The sequence below is a fragment of the Heterodontus francisci genome, chromosome 23, assembly GCF_036365525.1.
Source record: "Heterodontus francisci isolate sHetFra1 chromosome 23, sHetFra1.hap1, whole genome shotgun sequence".
NCBI classification, from domain to species: domain Eukaryota; kingdom Metazoa; phylum Chordata; class Chondrichthyes; order Heterodontiformes; family Heterodontidae; genus Heterodontus; species Heterodontus francisci.
In genome coordinates, this window is record NC_090393.1 from 55493070 (window position 1) to 55516249 (window position 23180).

Genomic DNA, 23180 nt, shown 5'->3' on the forward strand with positions numbered 1-23180 from the left:
AGAAAAGGACCCATTTATGCATACTCTGTTTTCTGCCAGCCAGCCAATCTTCTATCTATGCTAATATGTTACCCCTACACCATGAGCTTCTACTTTGCACAATAACCTTTTATGTGGCACCTTGTGAAATGCCTTCTGGAAATCCAAGTACAGTACGTCATTGAGCTCCCCTTTGTCCACAACACATGTCACTCCAATAAATTGGTTAAACATGATTTCCCTCTCTCAAAACCATGCTGATTATTCCCAATTACCTTGAGTTTTTCTAAGTGCCCAGTTACAACTTTCTTCATGATCAATTCCAACACCTTCCCCACAATAGACATAACTGGCCGATAGGTACCTGTTTTCTGCCTCTTTTCCCCCCCACATTCTTGAATAGAGGGGTTGTATTTGCTACCTTCCAGTCTAATGGAAACTTTCCAGAATCTAATGAATTTTGAAAAATTAACACCAACTCATTACTACCTCATTAGCCACCTCTTTTAAGACCCTAGGATGAAGTCCATCAGGACCTGGGGACTTCTCAACCTGCAGCTCCACTATTTTGGTCAATACCACTTCCCTCAGGATAGGAACTTGGTGAAATTACACTCTTCCTTCCACCTCCTGATTTACAGCTATTGCCGGAATGTTTTTTGTATCCTCTATAGTGAAGATAGAAGCAAAATATTTGTTCATTACATCCGCTATTTCCTTATTATCTACTATTAGCTCCCCATTCTCACTCTCTGGAGGACCAACATTCACTTTACTTACTCTTTCCTTTTTAAATACCTGTAGAAACTCTTGCTATCCGTTTTTACATTTCCAGCTAGTTTCCTCTCATTCTCTAGTTTTTTTCTCCTGGTTAACTGTTTAATCGTTCTTTGCCGTTCTTGATATTCTGACTAATCTGAACTGCCACTCATCTTTGCGCAATTATATGCCTTTTCCTTAAGTTTGATGCTTTCCTTAACTTCTGTAGTTAACCACGGATGGTGGGTCCTCCCCTTAGAATTTTTCTTCATAGTAGGCATGTACTTATTCTGAGTATTCTGAAATATACCCCTAAATATCAGCCACTGCTTCTCTGTTGATCTATCTCCAATCCTAGTAACCCAGTTCACTTCAGCTAGCTCAGCTTTCATGCTCACATAGTTGCCCTTATTTAAGTTTAAAATACTAGTCTTAGACTCACTCTTCTCTTTCAAAATGGATGTAAAATTCAATCATATTGTGGTCACTGCTACTTAGAGATGCCTTTACTCTGAGGTCATTCATTAATCCTGTCACGTTACACAATACTAAGTCTAATATAACCTGCTCTCTAGTTGGTTCCAGAACGTGCTGCACTAAGAAACTGTCTCAAAAGCATTCTATGAACTTCTCATCCAGGCTACTGTTGCCAATCTGATTCTTCCAGTTTATATGTAGATTAAAATCACCCATGATTATTGCCGTCCCTTTATCAGAAGCACACAATATTTCTTGTATACTTTGTCCTACATTGTGATTACTGGTCGGGGGCCTTAGCCCACTCTCACTAGTGATTTTTTTCCCCTACTATTCCTCATCTCCACCCAAACCGATTCTACATCCTGATCTCCTGAACCAAGGTCATCATTAACTATTGCACCAATGGCATCCTTGATTACCAGTGCTACCCCTCCACCTTTATCTAGCTTCCTATTCTTCATGAATGTCACATACCCCTCAATATTCAGGACCCAATCCTTGTCATTCTGCAGCCACATCTCTGTAATGGCTATCAGATCGTATTTATTTACTTCAATGTGCACTGTCAGTTCATCTACTTTGTTATGAATGCTACTTGCATTCAGATACAGAGCCTTTAGTTTTATTTTTTTGTTACCTTTGTAACATTTAGTCTCGACTGTTGGTGTGTTCTTAGGTTTTTTCTCTCTGTCCCTTCCTGCCATTCTCTGACCTTCATTTCCCAAATTACTATTCAGCTCTCCTGCCTTGACTCTACCCCTTGATTTGCTACATCTGTTCAAACTTGATCCCTCACCCCTCTTTCCCCCCCCCCCCCCCCTTGTTTAAAGCCCTCTCTACTTCCCTAGTTATATGGTTTGCTAGAACACTGGTCTCAGCACATCCCCCAACAGTACAGTCGCCACTTTCCCCAGTACTGGGGCCTGTGCCCCATGAACCGAAACCTCCTTCTCCCACACCAGTCTTTCAGCCACATATTCATTTTACTAATCTTGTGTGCCCTCTGCCAATTGGCACGTGGCTCAGGTAATAATCCAGAGATTTATTACCCTTGAGGTTCTGCTCTTCAATTTAGTGCCTAGTTCCTCATACTGTCTAAGCAGAACCTCTTTCCTAGTCCTACCCATGTCATTGGTACCTACGTGAACCACCATAGCTGTATCTTCCCCCTCCCACTAGAGCATGGCTACCCGACCCGAACCCAACGGGACCCGACGACGTGTTGGGTTTGGGTAGGGTCATTCTTCCGGGTCCGGTATTCAGGCTCGGCTTGGGTTGGGCCGGGTCGGACACAGTGGCAGTGTTGCCTTTTGGTCAGGGGGGGAAAGGGAAGTAAGAGTAAGTATCATTAATTTCCGGTGGTCTGGTTACGGAAAAACCAAAGGACTCTGGTCGGGTTCGGGTTAGATGTGGTCGGGTCAGGCCTGGGTCGGGTTTAAATTGTATACCTGAACAGGCCTTTACCTCCCACTCCAAGTTCCTGTCCATCCCTGAGCAGATGTCCCGAACCCTGGCACCAGGTAGGCAACACAGCCCTCTGGACTTGCGCTCTCGGCTGCATAGAACAGTGTCAATCCCCCTCGTTATACTATTCCCTACGACCACTGCATTCCTTTTTGCTCCGCCCACTTGAATGGCTTCCTGTACCACAGTGCCATGGCCAGTTTGCCCATCCACCTTGCAGACCTTGCTTTCAACTATATAGGACCTCAAACCTGTTTGACAATTGCAAAGTCTGAGGCTCCTCCACGACTGTCTGCTCGGTCCCATTACCTGCCTCACTCTCAATCACATCCTCCTGTCCCTCACTGCTGATCGAAACAGATGACCCTGTTCTAAGAGGTGTGACCATCTTCCAGAACAAAGTGTCCAGGTATTTCTTCCCCTCCCTTATGTTGCGCACTGTTTGCAGTTCAGCTTCCAGATCAGTAATCCTGATCCGGAATTCCTCTAGCTGCTTACACTTTTCAGACGTGTTTGTCCTGGATTACCTTGGCATCCAAAAGTCCTCACGTACCACAGCTGCAACATAACACCTGTCTTGCCATTGTTACTTATGCTATTAGTTAATGTACTTTAATTACTTAATTCCTATGTATAATAGAAAGTACTGTGCTTATTAAATGCTAGTACCTCCTACAACTAAAGTTATACTTTTCTTAATTACACAGATATGTGTTTTAGGTATTTACTTGAATTATTTTAAATTTCTTTATTTATTTTGTATTTTATTTTGATGTGTTCTTTTTATAGATCTATCTTAACTCTGGTGTCCTAACGTAGCTATTAACACATTGTTCCTTACACAATGCACTCAACAGCCAATTAACTTATTAGTTTCCTGTGATGTCAGTTGTTTTTTTCACTCAGTTCTCCAGCAGCTGAAATGGCTCTGGGCCTGGCCTTTGCCTCTGCTCCGCTCCAGGTAGGAAAGGCCTCGCTCCGACCCCCCGGCTGCATTGATGGCACTCCTGATTGAGTCTGCTCCGCTCCAGGTAGGAAAGGCCACTCTCTGATCCCCGAGCTGCATTTATGGTTCTCCTGACTGCCTCTGCTGCGCTCCAGGTAGGAAAGTAGACAGTTTGAATATACAAAGCCAGATCTTTTGACCTTCGGCAGCTATTTTGAAGCACATTGACTTTTTTTTTTAAAATGGACAATTTTTATATCTCTTCAGGTTGAGTTCTTGTATTTTCAAACGCTGCACTTTATGGGAGCGTAACATGTGCCCTTGTTCAAATTTCCTCATTAGAGAAAATTGCTCCTGCATTGAACCGTATAATTTTAAATATTTTGATGAGTTCACCCCTGAATCTCTAAACTCAAAGAAGTACAAGCCAGCGCTATACAACTTGTCCTTGTAATGCAGAGGAATATGTTATTTTGGAGTGGATTGGGAAGAGGAGAAGCTGCTTTTAGGGAGATTGGAGCACTTACAGTCACTGTCTAAGCTTGCAGGGGTTCTTCATTGGAGTCATGTATTGGTCTTGTGCTCCATATCTAATTGTTCTGTCCTTCAGACCAAGGACCAAAGTCTATTCAAAATGTAAGTTCGGAGGTTGGGTGGTCGAAGAAGCCAGAGCTGCGTTTGAATATTGTTAAGCTAGGCCCCCACCTGCCAAGAATGAGGCACATTAATTTTGTTATGAATATTGATTTTTAACTGTTACTGGAGTGAAGAAAGGACTTGTTAAACAGATCAGCCGTGACTGGAAATTACATTTGCATATTAACAGAGAGTGCTTGGAAGGACAAAGGACCATTTCCTGACACATTCAACCCACAGTGGACCTTGATCACTAAGTATTGTGTGAAAGAGGAGCATTCCAGAGACTGCTAAGGTGATACAATCCAAGACGTGGTCAGACCAGTTAGTCACATGACTTGGAAAGCTGAATTGTACTAACAGTTTGAACTGAGTGTCTGATTGCTCCTGGACTGAGAAGATCTCTCCTGTCTGCTCCCATCTCTTTCTCTCAATCCTCTGAATCCACTAAAGACGCATGAACCCCAAGAGAGAAAAGTCTACAGCAAACAAAGTTTAAGAAGAGTACTGAACCCCAGTGAAAAGCAAGATCTACCTACAATCGAAGATTCTACAGTGAGCTTGAAGAACTGAAATAAAAACTCTTCAGATGTTGCCTCAAACTTTTCCACTTTACTTCTCTTTTCTGTCTCTATTTGCATGCGTGTATCGCGTATGCATGCTAGCGTGGCCGCGTCGTGTATCCATAAGTGTCAACCAAATTAGAGTTTAAGTTAAAGTTTAATAAATTTCAACTTTTCTTCTTTAAACCTAAGAAAGCCTGTTTGTGCTGGTTTCTTTGCCTTATTATTGGGAAGCGGTGAACAAGGATTCACTAAGGGGGAGCTAAAAACAGTATGTTTAAAACTAAACCCTGTTATGGTAAGACCAGGTGAAGGCTGGACACCTTGGATACCTTTTTCACCTGGTCATAACAATATGCATCTGAAATTGATCTAGCTCTCTTTTATGTTTATACATACAGTACAAAGTAGCTGCCCTAACTGTGACTGTCTTGAACAATGCGATGAAAATTCTTAGCGTGCCAAAAAATGTTAATCAAATTTTGTAGGCAAATGATGCCATTGTCAGAGGGAACCAAGAACTGATTTCAGCGCCATTAGAAAAAGACCTGAAGAGCGCGCTCAAGTAAAGAAACCTGCAAGAACATGTGCTAGAATGTTGAGAGACTCCATCTGTGTGCACCTTGTATACTTCAAGATGCTCAAAGTAGTTGTCATTGGTGTTCTCACTTTCACTGAGATTTGAAGGCGCACCAAGCTTTCAATATTTTCAATGCAATCTGATTTAAAAACATAAATAGATTTTAATTGAATATTAGATCACATATTAAATGTGTTTCAATACACAAATATATTCTTAGTTTACACATTTTTATGTGCAATGCACAGGATTGTCTGCAGCACAGAATATTCAATATATATAAGTTCGACTGCTCTCTCCTTTTAAGATGCTCCTTTTAAAACCTACACCTGACCAAGCTTTTAGTCACCTGTCTTGTCTTATGTGGCTTTGGTGGTAAATTTTACTTAGTAAAGCTCCTGTGAAGCGCTTGGGGATGCTTTACTACATTAAAGGCATTATATAAATGGAAGTTGTTGTTAATTCCGGTAAAGTTTTGGTCTCCTTATTTGAAAAAAGATATAATTGCAGTAGAGGCAGTTGAGAGAAGGGTCACTCGACTTATTTCTGGAATGAAGGACTTATGAGGAAAGGTTGAACAAGTTCGGCCTTTACCCACAGGGGTTTAGAAGGAGGAGAGGTGATCTTATTGAAACATAAGATCCTGAGGAAACTTGATGGGGTAGATACCTTGAATATGTTTCCTCTTGTGGGGGAGACTAGAACTAGGGTACACCGTTTAAAAATAAGAGGTCTCCCTTTTTAAGACTGAGATGAGGAGAAATCTTTTCTCCCAGAGGGCCGTTAGTCTGTGGAATTCTTTTCTCCAGAAAGCAGTGGAGGCTGGGTTATTGAATTTATTCAAGGCTGAGTTAGATAGATTTTTGATAGCGAAGGGAGTCCCGGGTTATGGGGGGGGCAGACAGGAGAGTGGAGTTGTGACCACAACCAGATCGGCCATGATCTTATCAAATGGCGGAGCAGGCTCGAAGGGCCGAATGGCCTACTCCTGTTTCTGTATTCCTATTTCTGGGGATTGTTCAGTCTAATGTCTAGAATCCCTCTGTGATACAGTGGGACCCTGAAAAGAGAGACTTGCACTGTTCAAACAAAAAAGACCTGAATAGATTAAACTTTCCAGGCTGCAAACATTCTCATACTTGCACATGGGGTAGATCCTGCAACATGCAAATGGCACAGTGGCGCAGTGGTTAGCACTGCCGCCTCATAGCTCCAGCGACCCGGGTTCAATTCTGGGTCCTGCCTGTGTGGAGTTTGCAAGTTCTCCCTGTGTCTGCGTGGGTTTTCTCTGGGTGCTCCGGTTTCCTCCCACAAGCCAAAAGACTTGCAGGTTGGTAGGTAAATTGGCCATTATAAATCGCCTCTAGTATAGGTAGGTGGTAGGGAAATATAGGGACAGGTGGGGATGTGGTGGGAATGTGGGATTAGTGTAGGATTAGTATAAAATGGGTGGTTGATGGTCGGCACAGACTCGGTGGGCCGAAGGGCCTGTTTCAGTGCTGTATCTCTAAAATGAGCAATACAATACTTAATTTGGGAATGGAGAATGTAGCCAAAGATGGTGGCCAAGTTTATCTCTAAAACCACATTTCACAAAGTAATTCAATGTGAAAAGTAAATTATTATAATACATTTTTGCTCCTTTGTGGTCTTTATGCCCGAACTAAGTACTGCTATTACCCACAACCTGGAACATCTTCCCTCTCCTATTTCCTTCGGATCTTAGAATTCCTTTCAGGAAGTGCATAGCAGTTAACAGTGAATGTTCACTCATAATGGAGACCACTGATTCATGATTTCTACTAAAATTTGGACATCTCACAATTTGTATCCAAAAGTACTGTTAACATTCCTACATTTCTAATAATGTGGATTTTTAAAATTACATTTGCTGTAATCCGTAGCCTTCTGACGATGTACATTTCAAAGCATAAGACAGCAGGTTTTCTGACTTCCCCTGAGAAACCCCACAAGAGATTTAGTATGTATTTTTTCAGCTTGTTTTCTTGATGTATTATGACATATTTCCTGATTCTCTTTTTTTTTTTTTTTCCTCTCTTGATACAGTTCGCCTTCAATATGTTCGACCAGGCAATTCCACATGCGTTTCGGAATCGGTTCTCAACACAGTACCGATGCTACTCAGTCTCTATGTTTGCAGGCAGCGATCGATCGGATGTAGAGAAAGGAGGAAAAAGTAAGTGGATCTGGAAATGGGATTGTGGGTAGGATTCAACATGTTTGCTGGCAAGCTATTGGGGAAAGAATTTGTTCTATGAACGAGGGGGCTCAATAGTGAGTTATGTAAATGAAATACATTTGACGTTCAGTGTCCTGTTGATCTCTTTTTGCCAAAGGTGCTAGATATTGCTATAAAATATATATATTTACTTCTAAATGCCCATTTGCAAAAGTCAGGAGAATCGCTAATTGAGAAGATGTTCAATGGTATTTGTATAAAGGGGAGATCTGTGGAGAACACTGTTCTGTGAGATAAGTGCTCATTGGTAGCACTCTTGTCTCTAACTCTGAAGGTTCTGGATTCAAGCTCCACTCCAGGGCTTGAGCATGTAATTTTGGCTGATATTTCAGTCCAGTACTGAAGGACTGCTGCACTATTGAAAATGCCTTTGAGATGAGACATTAAATCAATGCCCTGCCGGCCTTTCTAGGTGACTATAACGGAATGCATGACACTACTCAAAGAATAACAAGGGAATTCTTCTTGTGTCCTAGCCAACATGTATCCCTCCAATAACTCCAAAAGCACAGTTCTAGCCTGCCTATTACTAAAAAGGATATAGAGGCACTGGAGAAGGTGCAAAAAAGATTTACAAGGATGAAACCAGAATTGAGAGGATATAACTGTTACGACCGACTGCTCCAGTCAAAGCCCCCATTCAAAATATACGATTCTGATTGTGGTGGGAGAAACGCACTGATAATTCAATCATGTCACTACACAGATCGCTTAACATATCATTTAAAACTTTCCAAATTAAAGAAAGTTCCAGCCAATTAACCCCCGAATGAGGCTAACCAAACCAGGTATCTTTAAATCAACAAATTAACTCTGTAATTAGAAGAATTAAATTCTTAAACACTATGAAGATATAAACAACATTTAAAATAGAAAAAAATAGAGCCCTTGCAAATTTACAGTTCAGTGTTGCTTGAAGTCATCACAGAATGTTGCTTGAAGTCCTCACAGTCGTCCGATGCGGGAATAAAGGTTCTTCCACAGTAGAACAGTTCTCAGTCTAACTTCAGCAGTAGGTGATACTTTCCTTCTCCAACGAATTTCAATAATTAACAACTTGCAAACACCTTCAACAGAATCAATCTGACTTGAGCGTTTTTGAGGGATAAAATATTGTCACAGTCTCTGTTTTGGCTTGACTTTTTTTTTAATTTTGAGAGATACTAATTAAACAGACTAAAATCCTCTTCAGTTTAAATAGCTGAGAGCTCTTTTTCCAGGTGCTGTCACCACAACTGTCATCTGGCCTCCTGTCTGTTACAACAAATTGTCTTCAACTAAAAAGTCAGTTCAAAATTGAATTGTAACAAATGTATCGCTTAATACTCATTCCCAGTGACTGTGTCTGTGGTAACGAGAATGCACCCTTTGAATCACAGTCTCCAAATGGCTGTTTCTAAGGCAACGAAAATGCATCTTCCTATAACTCCTGAGGATTGCTGGTTCTTAAAGCAATACTGATACTAAAGGCAAACCGCATATTCCTGGGGAAAAAAAACTACAGGACCATGTCATGAAACCAGAATTGAGAGGATATAACTATCAAGAAAGTCTGAACAGGCTGGAGTTCTTTTCTATCGAAAAGAGAAGCTGAGGGGTGACCTAATAGTGGTCTATAAAATTATCAAGAGGTGATAAAATAGATGTAGTGATGAAGTTTCCACTTGTGGGGGAGCCCAAAACTAGGAGTCATAAGATAGTCACTAAGGAATTCAGGAGCAACCCAGGGAGTGGTTAGAATGTGGAACTTGCTACCACATGGAGTAGTTGAGGCAAACAACGTTTAAGGGGAAGCGAGATAAGCATATAAAGGAGAAAGGAATAGAAGGATATGCTGATTGGTTTAGATGAAGTAGGGTGGGAGGAGGCTCACCTACAGCATAAACATTGGCACTGACCAGTTGAGCTGAATGGCCTGGTTCGTGCTGTAAATTGTGTGCAAAGAAAATACACCATGTGTTGATTAGGGACTGGTTGGCAAATTGTTAGGGAGACCTTTGCTGCCATCGACGTCAAGGTTTTTACAATTGATTTGTGTGCTTACCCTTGTACTGTAGTACCCTAAAGTGAGGGCAAATGGAATATTGTTTACTTCTCATCCAGTATTGGGATTAGGTACTCCCAAATCATGCTTAGCAAATGTTAGGTGCAGAGTAAATTTCCATTCACACTGACTCTCAATCAGTGGGTCTGCTGCACCAATATGACATTTGCCATCCAGTTGTTTTTGTGGTCTGAGTGATGTTGGCAATTTAGTGCCAAATTGTGAATCACCAAGAACTGAGTCGGGGCTGCCAAAACTCATTTTACTCTGGGTCCTTGCATCCCAACAGTCTGAGCTGGATTGGAAGATGTCCCAGAGCTGAAGAGATGTCTGCTAACCCACTGCACTATTGACATCTGTGCTAAAGAAAATTGATATTGATAACTATGTGGACTTTCTGAAATCTTCATGCATCAAAGATGCTTCCCTGCACTGCATTAAAAGGCCAATTGGTGATTTGCTGCTGTTTATTGGCTACTTGCAATAATGTCTTTTTTTCCCATTTTAGTTAATTCTCTTCCCTCCACTGGTCTTTTTGCAGCAGACTGACCAAGATCAATTAATCGTTAATAGATCTTGACTCTCCATCTTGCCATCCTTTTGGCTGAGGAGCTTTTCTGGCCCATTATTTGACTGAATCTTATCGAGTGGCTTTACGGATATTTTTTGTTGGTGCCTTAGAGGCAACTTAATTCAGAGCTTGAGGTTTGGGGAGGGTGGGTGGAGGGAAGAGAAAGAGCATTACTTACTTTACGTGTTTACATAGACTTGAATGGATATGACGGACAACAGGTTTAGCCATCCACCGTCATATCTGGTGGACCACATAAAGTGCTGTTGGATCCTGCTCTCATCTATTAAAACTACTCACTATCCCAGGATCATCCTAGAATGGAAAGATAACCCCAGGTGGCTTTTCTCTACTATAAACCATCTTCTTAAACCCCTCTTTCCTGTTTTCTCCGTCCTCACCTCCAACAATAAGTGGACTCCTTTGTCACGAAGATCAAGACCATCTTATCAGCTGCCTGTGCCACATCCCTCCCTTCCACTAGCCCACCTGGTCGAAGTTCCCTCGTGCCCTAGCCCTGAACTTGCATTTTTCTCTAGTTTCTGTCCTATTTCCCCTCATGTTGTCCCCAAGCTCATCTTGTCCATGAGACCCACCTCCTACTCCCTTGACTGTATTCCCACTAAACTGCTGACCACCCGTCTTTGCCTCTTGGTCCCCATCTGAGCTGAAATTGATAACCGTTCTCTCGCTTCAGGTTGTCCCTGTCTCCTTTAAATCTGCCATCATCACCTCCCCTCAAAAAACCAACCCTTGACCCCACCGTCCTTGCAAACGACTGCCCCATCTCTAATCTCCCTTTCCTTTCCCAAGTACTTGAACATGCTGTCGCCTCGCAAATCTATGCCCATCTTTCCTGGAACACCATGCTTGAATCCTTCCAATCAGGTTTCCACCCCACCACAGTACTGAAACAGTTCTTATCAAAGCAACAAATGACTTCCTATGTGATGAGACAAAGATAAACTATCCCTCCTTCTTGACCTGTCTGCAGCCTTTAACACGGTTGACCAGACCATCCTTCTCCAATGCCTCACCACTGTTGTCCAGCTGGGTAGGACTGTTCTCACCTGGTTCCATTCTTATCTAATCATAGCCAAAGTATCACTTGCAGTGACTTCTTTTCCTGCTCCCACACCGTTACCTTCAGTGTCCCCTATGTTCCTACAGATTGGAGGTTGGCAAATGTAACCCCACTATTTAAAAAAGAGGGAGAGAAAAAACAGGGAATTGCAGACCAGTTAGCCTTACATCAGTAGTGGGAAAATGCTATTATAAAGGATGTGATAGAGCACCTGGAAAGCATAAATGGGATTGGGCAAAGACAGCATGGGTTTATGAAAGGGAAATCATGCTTAACAAATCTACTGGAGTTTTTTGAGGATGTAACTAGTAAAATAGATGAGGGAGAGCCAGTGGTGTATTTGAATTTTCAGAATACTTTTTATAAGGTCCCACATAAGAGGTTAGTGTGCAAAATTAAAGCACATGGGATTGGGGGTAATGTACTGACATGGATTGAGAATTGGTTGACAGACAGGAAACCGAGTAGGAATAAATGGGTCTTTTTCCGGGTGGCGGGCAGTGACTAGTGGGATACCGCAGGGATCTGTGCTTGGGGCCCCAGCTATTTACAATATATATTAATGGCTTGGGTGAGGGAACTAAATGTAACATTTCCAAGTGTGCAGACGACACAAAGCTGAGGAGTAAAGTGAGCTGTGAGGAGGATGCAAAGAGGCTCCAATGTGATTTGGAAGGTTGGGTGCATGGCAGATGCAGTATAACGTGGATAAATGTGAGGTTATCCACTTTGGTTGTAAAAACAGAAAGGCAGATTATTATCTGAATGGTGATAGATTGGGAAAGGGAGAGGTGCAACGAGACCTGGGTGTCCTTGTAGACCAGTTGCTGAAAGCAAGCATTCAGGTGCAGCAAGCAGTTAGGAAGGCGAATGGTATGTTGACCTTCATTGCAACAGGATTTGAGTACAGGAGCAAGGATGTCTTACTGCAGTTATACAGGGCCTTGGTGAGGCCACATCTGGAGTATTGTGTGCAGTTTTAGTCATCTTATCTGAGGAAAGGTGTTCTTGTCATGGAGGGAGTGCAAAGAAGATTTAATAGGCTGATTCCTGGGATGGCAGGATTGACGTATGAGGAGAGATTGGGTCAACTAGGCCTATATTCACTAGCGTTTAGAGGAATGAGAGGGGATCTCCTAGAAATCTATAAAATTCTAACTGGACTAGACAGACTAAATGCAGGGAGGATGTTCCCGATGGCTGGGGAATCCAGAACCGGAGTCACAGTCTCAGGATACGGGGTATGCCGTATGGCAGGTGGTGAACCTGTGGAATTCTCTGCTGCAGAAGGCAGTGGAGGCCAAGTCATTAATATATTCAAGAAGGAGATAGATATATTCATGCCAAAGGGATCAAGAGATCTGGGGAGAAAGCGGGAACAGGGCACTGAATTAGACGATTAGTCATGATCTTTTTTGAATGGCAGAGCAGGCCCAAAGGGTCGAATGGCATACTCCTCCTATTTTCTATGTTTCTAAGGATCTACCCTTGGCTTCCTCCTATTTCTCATCTACATGCTGCCCCTTGGCAACATCATCCAAAAGCATAGCGTTGGTTTTCCATTGTATGCTGATGACACCAAGTCTACCTCACCACCTCTCTCGACTTCTGCACTGTTGATAAATTATCAAACTGCTTATCTGACATCCAGTACTGGATGAGCAGGAATTTCTTTCAATTAAATATTGGGAAGACTGTAGCTATTGTTTCAGTTCTCATTACAGACTCCATTCCCTAGCAACTTACTTCATCCCTTTCCGAAAGAGTTCTGAAGAAGGGTCACTGACCCGAAACGTTAACTCTGCTTCTCTTTCCACAGATGCTGCCAGACCTGCTGAGTGAATCCAGCATTTCTTGTTTTTGTTTCAGATTTCCAGCATCCGCAGTATTTTGCTTTTACTTCATCCCTTTCCCTGGCAATGGTCTGAGACTAAACCAGTCTGTTTGCAACCTTGGTGTCATATTTGACCTCAAGATAAGCTTCCAACCATGACTTCGCACCATCACTAAGACTGACTATTTCCACCTCTGTAACATTGCCCAACTTTGCCTGTCTCTGCTCATCTGCTGCTGAAAGCCTCATTCATGCCTTTGTTACCTCTAGACTTAACTATTCCAATGCACTCCAGACCGGTCTCACACATTCTACCTCCGTAAACTTGAGGTCATCCAAAACTCTGCTGCCCATGTCTTAACTTACACCAAGTCCCGTTCACTTATCACCCCTGTGCTCACTGATCTACATTAGCTCCTGGTCAAGCAATGACTTGATCTTAAAATTCTCACCCTTGTTTTCAAAGTCTGCCATGGCCTTGCCCCTCCCTATTTCTGTGAACTCCTCTCGCCCCAGAACCCTCCAAGATATCTGCACTCATCTAATTCTGACCTCTTGAGCATCCCAAATTAAAACTTTCTCCACCATTAGTGGCCGCGTCTTCAGTTGCTTAAGCTCTGGAAGACCCTCCCTATACCTCTCTGCCTCTCTTTCCTCCTTTTAAAACACTCCTTAAAACTTTCCTCTTTGACCAAGCTTTTGGTAATCTGACCTAATATGTCATTGTGTGGCTTAGTGTTATATTGCTCCAAAAAGCATCTTGGGACATTTTATTACGATAAAGGTACTATATAAATATAAATTGTTATTTCTAAAGCAGAAATGAGGTTGCCTTGTTCTTCACTGTACTTATCTGGATTGTGTTTGATTTCTTCTGCAGTAATAATGCCACCATCTGCTTTGGATCAACTGAGTAAGTACCTGAATCCCTCAGTGCAACCTTTTACTACTCTTTGACAGCAAGTTCTATAGACTCTGGAACAGTTCCTACAGATTGGAGGGTAGCTAATGTAACCCCACTATTTAAAAAGGAAGGTAGAGAGAAAGCAGGGAATTATAGACAATTCAGCCTGACGTCGGTATTGGGGAAAATTCTAGAGTCCATTATCAAAGATTTTATAGCAGAGCACTTAGAGAACAGTGGTAGAATCGGGCAGGGTCAGCATGGATTTACGAAAGGGAAATCATGCTTGACAAATCTACCAGAATTCTTCGAGGATGTAACTAGTAGAGTTGATGAGGGGGAGCCAGTGGATGTGGTTTATTTGGACTTCCAGAAGGCTTTCGATGAAGTCCCACATAAGAGATTAGCGTGTAAAATTAAAGCGCATGGGATTGGGGGTAGTGTATTGCGATGGATAGAAAATTGGTTGGCAGACAGAAAACAAAGAGTAGGAATAAACGGGTCTTTTTCCAAATGGCAGGCAGTGACTAGTGGGGTACCTCCGGGATTGTTGGTAAGACCCCAGCTATTCACAATATACATTAATGATTTAGATGAGGGAACTAAATGTAATATCTCCAAATTTGCAGATGACACAAAACTGGGTGAGTTGTGAGGAGGATGCAGAGAGGCTTCAGGGTGATTTGGACAAGTTGAGTGAGTGGGCTAATGCATGACAGATGCAGTACAATGTGGATAAATGTGAGGTTATCCACTTTGGTAGCAAAAACAGGAAGGTAGATTATTATCTGACGGGCTATAAACCGAGAGAGGGGAATATGCAGCAAGACCTGAGTGTATATTGTGAATAGCTGGGGCCCTAGCACCGATCCCTGCGGCACCCCACTATTCACTGCCTGCCATTCGGAAAAACTGGTGTTCTCATACACCAGTCACTGAAGGTAAGCAACAGGCGGTAAAAAAGGCAAATGGTATGTTGGCCTTCGTAGCGAGAGGATTCAAGTACAGGAGCAGGGATGTCTTGCTGCAATTATACAGGGCCTTGGTGAGGCCACACCTGGAATACTGTGTGCAGTTTTGGTCTCCTTATCTGAGGAGGGATGCTCTTGCTATAGAGGGAGTGCAGTGACGATTTACCAGACTGATTCCTGGGATGGTGGGACTGACTTATGAGGAGAGATTGAGTCAGTTAGGATTATATTCGCTGGAGTTCAGAAGCGTGAGGGGGGATCTCATAGAAACCTATAAAATTCTAACAGGACTTGACAGGGTAGATGCAGGAAGGATGTTCCCGATGGTGGGGGAGTCCAGAACCAGGGGTCATAGACTAAGGATACGGGGTAAACCTTTCAGGACTGAGATGAGGAGAAATTTCTTCACCCAGAGAGTGGTGAGCCTGTGGAATTCGCTACCACAGGAAGCAATTGAGGCCAAAACATTGTATGATTTCAAGAAGGAATTAGATAAAGCTCTTTGGCCTAAACGGATCAAAGGGTATGGGGCGAAAGCTTGAACAGGCTCATGAGTTGGATGATCAGCCATGCTCATGATGAATGGCCTACTCCTGCTCCTATTTTCTATGTTTCTATGTAAGTTAAGGATATTTTTAAAAGTGAAGTCTTGTGTCGTATGCAGTGCCAGCAATATTTGGTGAAAGGATTGGATCCTCTTGCCTGGTCAGTATTTGTGTCTATAAAAGTCCCCACCCACTCAATCCTAAAGCATCCCATTAACCCCTCCCAAGGCTCCTTTTACCTTAAGATATTTGCTGTGCGCTGATTAAGCGCTCCCCTTTGGAATTGAGGCTTTTAACTTTCTGAAAGGAATTGACAAAATTCATTTGGGCAAATACTTAACTATGGTAAAGGATTAAAATTAGGAATGCGGGAGCAAGAAGAAAGGTTGTGTGGACCTTTCTACACCCAAAGGTCAATAGATGTGTGGAATAAGTTACGATGGAAGGCTGTTGCAGCAGAAAGTGGAAATTGGTTTGATGAGCAATCAATTGGGATTGAGGGACGTGGCAAGAAGGTGGGCAGGTGGGATTTCATATTTCAAAAGGGCTGCTGGAGTTTTCCGATTCTTTAAAATATTTTATTTTCTCCTTTTGTACTACCTTTTCATGGCTGGACTGAAACTATTTCTTCTGTTATATTTTCTGTCAGGTCGTCTGAATATTACATACCCAATGCTGTTTAAACTTACTAACCGAAAAACTGACCGAATGACGCACTGTGGCGTGCTGGAATTTGTGGCAGAGGAAGGGATCTGTTACCTGCCTCACTGGGTGAGTGGGGATTGATGGGGCATGTGACCACAGCAGCAGCTCTTACAAAGACAGCCTTGTGAATATTTTACCAAATTTGAGCTAACCTCTGGAGGATGCTGGGGGAAGGCAGATATTTCAGTACCTAATGCCAGGAATGCTGTGATGATGATAGTTGTAATCAAGAGGCCAGCAATCTTGGAATTTGTTTTTTTTTAAATTACATTCACAGAGATGTCTTTGAATACTTCAAAGTAAGCCTTTCTCTTGGAGTACAGATTTAATAATTCCCGATAATGATAAGCTGCCTTGCGCTTAAAAAAAAATTGTATTATCCAATAATTTGAATTAAGCAACATACATTACTTAGCATTGTAGGAAGTTAATGCTAAAAATATTAAATCATACAACTTGAATGAAACAGCTTCTAATTAAGTTGAGTAGACTGTATCAAATTATGGTTGATTTCCTTTGGATTAGTGGTGAAACCCAGTTTCCTTTTGCTTAAAGTTAAAAGTCCTATGGTGCTATTGGAAGGCCAACAGGCAATTCCTTTGGTGTTCTGGCCAACTATACTCCCTCAACCAATGCCACCTAAAAACAAGCAAACTGTACACTCATTTCATTGCTGGTGGCACTTGCTGTGCATAAAATGTCCACTGCATTTGCACCATCATAATAACCAGTGCAATTCAGAGTAATTCATTGTTAGTGAAGTGCTTTGAGATGTTTGAGTGATGTGATCAGGTGTTATTTTCACCCTGATATGACAGGTATGTGCGTTCTTTTTAAAGAAACTTGGATTATTTCAATACTAGTGTCTGCTGCTGCGCCCATTATCTTGATCGGTTTGTATTTGATCTCTCTACTGTGTGCCTCAGACTGAACACTGTATTGAAGACATTTACTTTAACTCCAGGAATAGCCTTAAGATTCAAAGTTTTGAGTTTTGGGGAGGCCCAGAAATGCCAAGAAAAAGAATTGCAGTGCTCTAGCCCTCCTCTAGCTGCTCCTGAGGTAGAATTGAGTGGGCAGGCTGTTCATGTTTCACTTCCGAAATGACCAATATTTGGCATATATTGGCCGTGGAATGGTACAGCACAGGTTCATCAGAATTATACAAGAGTTTAAGTGGTAAATCATGAGGACAGGTTGTATTACCTTGGCTTGTATTCCCTTGAGTATAGAAGATTGAGGGGTGATCTAATTGAGGTGTTTAAAACAATTTTTAAAAATTCAATAGGGTAGATACTGAAAAATTCTTCTCTCTGATTGACGAATCCAGAACATGGGAATGCTATTTTAAGATTAGAGCTAGACCATTTGGGAGTTAAATCCAGAAGAAGCTTTTCACACAAAGCATAGTGGTAATCTGGAACTCTTTTTTTTTTTTTTCACCTGCACCCCCACAAAAGCCTGTAGATGCTGGGTCAATTGAAACTTTAAAGACTGAGATTGATAGACTTTTGTTGGGTAAGGATATCAAGAGATATGCAGCAATGGCAGGTAAATGAAGTTGAGGTATAGATCTGCCATGATCTAATGAAATGGCAAAACAGGCTGAAACAGCTGAATAGCCCACTCCTCTTCATACATCCACAAGGATTCATGGACTGAGCTCGCTCTACCTCTGGCACCTTTTACTCCTTCTCGCCCATCAGCAGCAAACACCACCCTCCCACCCACGATCCCAACAGAGAAGTGAGCACCTGCTGTCTGCTTGACAATCTATGTGGTGGGACAGCTAAGCTTAACTGAACCAATTTAGGGAAGGTCACATGCACAAATCTGTGCCTACTAGAACTGATGCTGCAAAAATTCAGTCCAACTTTGCCAATTTAGGTGTACTGCGCATGTAAAAAGGTTGTATGATTGTCCCTCAGTTCATGCCACGCTAAGAATACATTGGCACAATGATTTGCCTTCAGTGCTCTTATCCTCTGTCTCGTGTTATCATTAATACATCTTTGTCTTTAGATGATGCAGAACCTGCTGCTGGAGGAAGGGGGCTTGGTCCAGGTAGAGAGCGTGAACCTCATGGTTGCCACTTACTCCAAATTTCAGCCACAGGCTCCAGACTTCCTGGATATCACCAACCCGAAAGCTGTGTATCCTTCAGTTGCTTCACAGAAGCGTAACTCCGAGGTGGGAGGATTTTGATCACCTGATCAGGTTGGGGAGTAATTTTCCAGATTGTTTTTTGGCATTGGTTTTTAACTGGACACTTGCCTCTCCCAGAAGATTACATAGTTTCACGGTAAGGAGTGTATCGTGTGCATGTATGTATTGTGATGCACAAGACGTCACAATTATGGTACAGGCTGGATTGACGAGTAGGTCTTTTTCCTGTCTGTCACTTTTTTTTATGTGTTCGAGTTCACCTCATACCGCACTAATCTGGCTTGTACTTTGAAACTGAGCTCTTTACCTCCATGTAGTTGTAAGTATTTACTCTCTAGATATAAATGGCAGTCAATTACTTGAAAGTCGTGGCAGTGACTGAAGAAAAGAAACAAAATGTGTGACTGATCTCCAAAGTGATCAATCCCTATAACACTGACATTATGGAGCAGCCACATGAAAACAGTATAGCCCTAGAGGACAGCAACTGCTCTGACGTGAATGAATGTACAGCCCCCTAAAAGGAACTTGTGACTGGTATAATTTCAATGACTTAAGTTGTTTATTTCAGTGTTTAATCTGTAGGGAGTACTCAATTCTTAGCACTTATGGGCAATGTTCCCTTTAAGCTGCGTGGCTGCGCAACCCAAATGTTCCCACGAAGGCCATGCACAAGTCGGTCTCTAAGTTACCACCCATGCGTGGCCACGCACAAAAAATTTTAAAAACTTGTTTCTGGGCATCTCTTGGTGCTGCTAAGTTACCACTCGGGAAAACATTAAAACCTCCAATTGACTGTATGGTCAAAGGGTTGATAAGTGGGACTGTTCTATAAATGTGGCCATGTGATAATATGTTCATTTAGTGATCAGCTATGGGTTGTACACAAATACACAACAGAGCATTTATGGTTTTTTAAACTCCTTGTGATAGATTTTCCAAGTAATTGCACGCCATAAGCACACATCAGAAAAATCAGAGGCAACAAGCTTGTGATTTTCCAATACATGTTCAGTGACTTGCAAGGTTATTCACTGCAAGCAAGGACTTGGAAAATCTCTCTATGTCTGCAGAAGAGTGAATGAATAATTGGCGAGTAGCTTACATAGAACTACATGTTGGTGTTTATGCTCCACATAAGCATCCTCCCACTCTATATATTTCATCTCACCACTATGAGTAAGTAAGTTTCTCCTGAATTCCTTACTGGACTTATTCGTGACTGACTTCTACTTACGTCCCCTACTTTTGACCTCCCCCACAAGTGGAATCAGGTTCTCTATGCCTGTTATCTTACCCTAGCTTAACTTTTGTGTGCCATTCTGCTATTAAAAAAAAAATCTGAGTCTAGATTTTGCTGGGGCAGGGCATTTAACAGTATCTGCCATTTGTTAGATTTGCCTTTGCATGCTTAGGTTTTTTTAATTTTTTGCGTGACAAGTTGCTGAAATTGGGAGCTGATAGTGCAACCAGGGAAACTAGCATTGGGAGGATCTGAGTGATGAGGGCCAGCTCCTCCCTATCTCCTTAATCAGATTGAAGGATTGGGAATTATGCAGAGGAAGAACAGAGAAACTAGTACAATAGTGGGTGAATTCAGTGTCAAATCAGGTATGGAAAGAGAAGTAAAGTGAAGAAAAGAAAAATTGGATTGAGAGGGAAAGAAAGTGTCATTTAAAAAAAAAAAGACATTTTTGAAATCTCCCTCAACGATTGATACCTGGACGTTGAAACTCCACCTGAAGGAATGAGATTCCCATACTTGTAATCGTTCATTTTCAGTGCAAGAGATGTTCATTAGCAGTAATTAGCAATTATGTCATAAAATAAGTATTTGGACTTGAAATGATGAGACAACCTTCTGTGGCAAGGTGAGTTTGTATATACCATGCAAATACAGCAATTTTACACCATTCAATCTATTTTACTGGTGAGGCAGACAGTGAGATGTTTCCATGATACTAATGGTAGAGTGGTGCAACTCGGACAACTACTTTTGGATATTCACGTTTAACCCCCGCATCTGCCCCTTGCCTGCAGTTGCTGTGCAATTTACACACAAATAACAGCAAATGACATTAGCCTCACTATTATTTTCAGAGCAAGTGCTGGCCCTGTCTGTCCATACTTCCCATTTACGAAAGCTTATTTCCTGGTGTCTTTGCATTTGCCATTATAAATTCCTGTCTGCTCATTATAATAGAAACAGCCTGTGTAAACTTGTCACACTGTAATTACACCCTCTCACCACTGGTCACTGTCACATAGAGTCATAAAGTTATACAGCACAGAAACAGGCCCTTTGGCCCATCGTATCCGTGCTGGCTATCAAGCACCTAACGACTCTAATCCCATTTTCAAGCACTTGGTCCGTAGCCTTGTATGCGATGTGTTTCAAGTGCTCATCTAAATACCTCTTAAAATGTTGTGAGGGTTCCTGCCTCTACAACCCCTTCAGGCAGTGTGTTCCAGATTCCAGCCATCCTCTGGGTGAAAAAGTTTTTCCTTATATCCCCTCTAAACCTCCTGCCCCTTAACTTAAATTATGCCCCCTGGTTATTGACACCTCCGCTAAGGGAAAAAGTTTCTTCCCATCTAATAATTTTGTGTACCTCAATCAGGTCCACCCCATCCTCCTCTTATGCTCTGAGGAAAACAACCCTGGCCTGTCCAGTCTCTCTTCATAGCTGAAATGCTGCAGCCCAGGCAATATCCTGGTGAATCTCCTCTGTACCCTCTCCAGTGCAATCACATCCTTCCTATAGTGTGGCAACCAGAACTGTACACAGTACTCCAGCTCTGGCTTTACTAGTGTTTTATACAGTTCCATCATAACCTCCATGCTCTTATATTCTATGCCTCGACTAATAAAGGCAAGTATCCCATATGCCTTCCAAACCACATTATGTACCTGTGCTGCTGCTTTCAGTGATCTATGGAGAACTACACCAAGGTCTCTCTGTACTTCCTAGGGTCCTACCGTTCATCGTATGTTCCCTCGACTTGTTAGTCCTCCCAAAATGCATCACCTCACACTTTTCAGGATTAAATTCCATTTGCCACTGCTCTGCCCATCTATATCATCCTGTAATCTAAAGCTTTCCTCCTCACTATTTACAATACCACCAATTTTCATGTCATCTGCGCACTTACTGATCATATCTCCTATATTCACGTCTAAATCATTAATGTACACTACAAACAGCAAGGGTCCCAGCACCGATCCCTGTGGTACACCACTGGTCACAGGCTTCTAATCACAAAAACAACCCTCGACCATCACCCTCTGCCTCCTGCCACTAGGCTAATTTTGGATCCAATTTGCCAAATTGCCCTGGATCCCATGGGCTCTTACCACCTTGACCAATCTCCCATGCAAGACCTTATCAAAAGCCTTACTGAAGTCCATGTAGACTACATCAACTGTTTTATCCTCATCTACACTCCTAGTCACCTGCTCGGAAAATTCAGTCAAATTTGTTAGACATGATCTCCCCCTGACAAAGCTATGCTCACTATCCTTGATTAATCCCTGCCTCTCCAAATGGCGAATAATCCTCTCCCTCAGAATTCTTTCCAGTAGTTTCCCTACCACTGCTGTTAGACTCACTGGCCTGTAATTATCTGGTTATATCCCTGCTACCCTTCTTGAATAATGGTACCACATTCACTGTTCTCCAATCCCCCTCCCTGATCCCTACACCTACATCGTCCTTCTCCATAACGAACACAGATGAAAAGTAATCATTTAAAACCTCACCTATGTCCTCCGGCTCCACACAGACATTGCCACTTTGGTCCTTAACGGGCCATGCTCTTTCCTTGGTTATCCTTTTGCCTTTAATATATTTGGAAAACACCTTGGGATTTTCCTTTATCTTGCCTGCCAATGTTTTTTCATTACTTTATGTACCCCTCTACACTTCCTATATTCCCCTCGGGCCTCTGCCGTTTTCAGCCCTCTGAATCTGCCATAAGCCTCCCTTTTTTTCTCTTATCCAATCCTCTATATCCCTTGACATCCAGGGTTCCCTTGACTTGTTGGTCTTACTCTTCACCTTTACAGGAACATGTTGGCCCTGAAGTCAGTATTTCCTTTTTGAATGACTCCCACTGGACTTCCCTACAAGTAGCTGCTCCCAGTCCACTTTAGCCAGATGCTGTTTTATCATATTGAAATTGGCGTTCCCCCAATTCAGTACCTTTATTTCCAGTCTCTCTTTGTCCTTTTCCATGACCATCTTAAGTCTTACAGTATTATGGTCACTATCCCCGAAATGCTCCCCCACTGACACTTCTAGCACTTGTCTGGCTTCATTCCCCAGGATTAGATCCAGTACCGCCCCTTCTCTTGTAGGACTTTCTACGTGCAAGCTCATAAAGTTCTCCTGGATGCACTTTAAGAATTCTGCTCCCTTTAAGCCTTTTGTCCTAAGACTATCCCATTTAATATTGAAGAAGTTGAAATCCCCTACTTTTATTACCCTATTTTTTTTATACACCTGAGATTTGTCTACATCTCTGCTCCTCTATCTCTCCCATACTTTTTGGAGGCCTGTAGTACACTCCCAGCCAAGTGATTGCCCCCTTTTTGTTTTTAAGTTGTTTTTGTTGGCATTACAGTAGACTGATCTTGCTGCAAAAACAATGGCATGTTAACAACATACAATGTTATTAATGCACAAACTG

General features: G+C 42.2%; 1 protein-coding gene across 2 annotated transcripts in view; it reads left to right on the forward strand.

The window, feature by feature from the left end:
• Positions 1–23180, forward strand: part of ufd1l (ubiquitin recognition factor in ER associated degradation 1) — a 51868-nt gene that overhangs the window by 12553 nt on the left and 16135 nt on the right. For both annotated transcript variants that reach the window (XM_068055337.1, XM_068055336.1), the window contains exons 2-5: positions 7475–7604; positions 14081–14113; positions 16270–16391; positions 18348–18478. In XM_068055337.1, the coding sequence (XP_067911438.1) occupies positions 7487–7604; positions 14081–14113; positions 16270–16391; positions 18348–18478 (404 nt within the window). In that variant the 5' untranslated portion in view covers positions 7475–7486. The remainder of the gene's footprint in view (positions 1–7474; positions 7605–14080; positions 14114–16269; positions 16392–18347; positions 18479–23180) is intronic.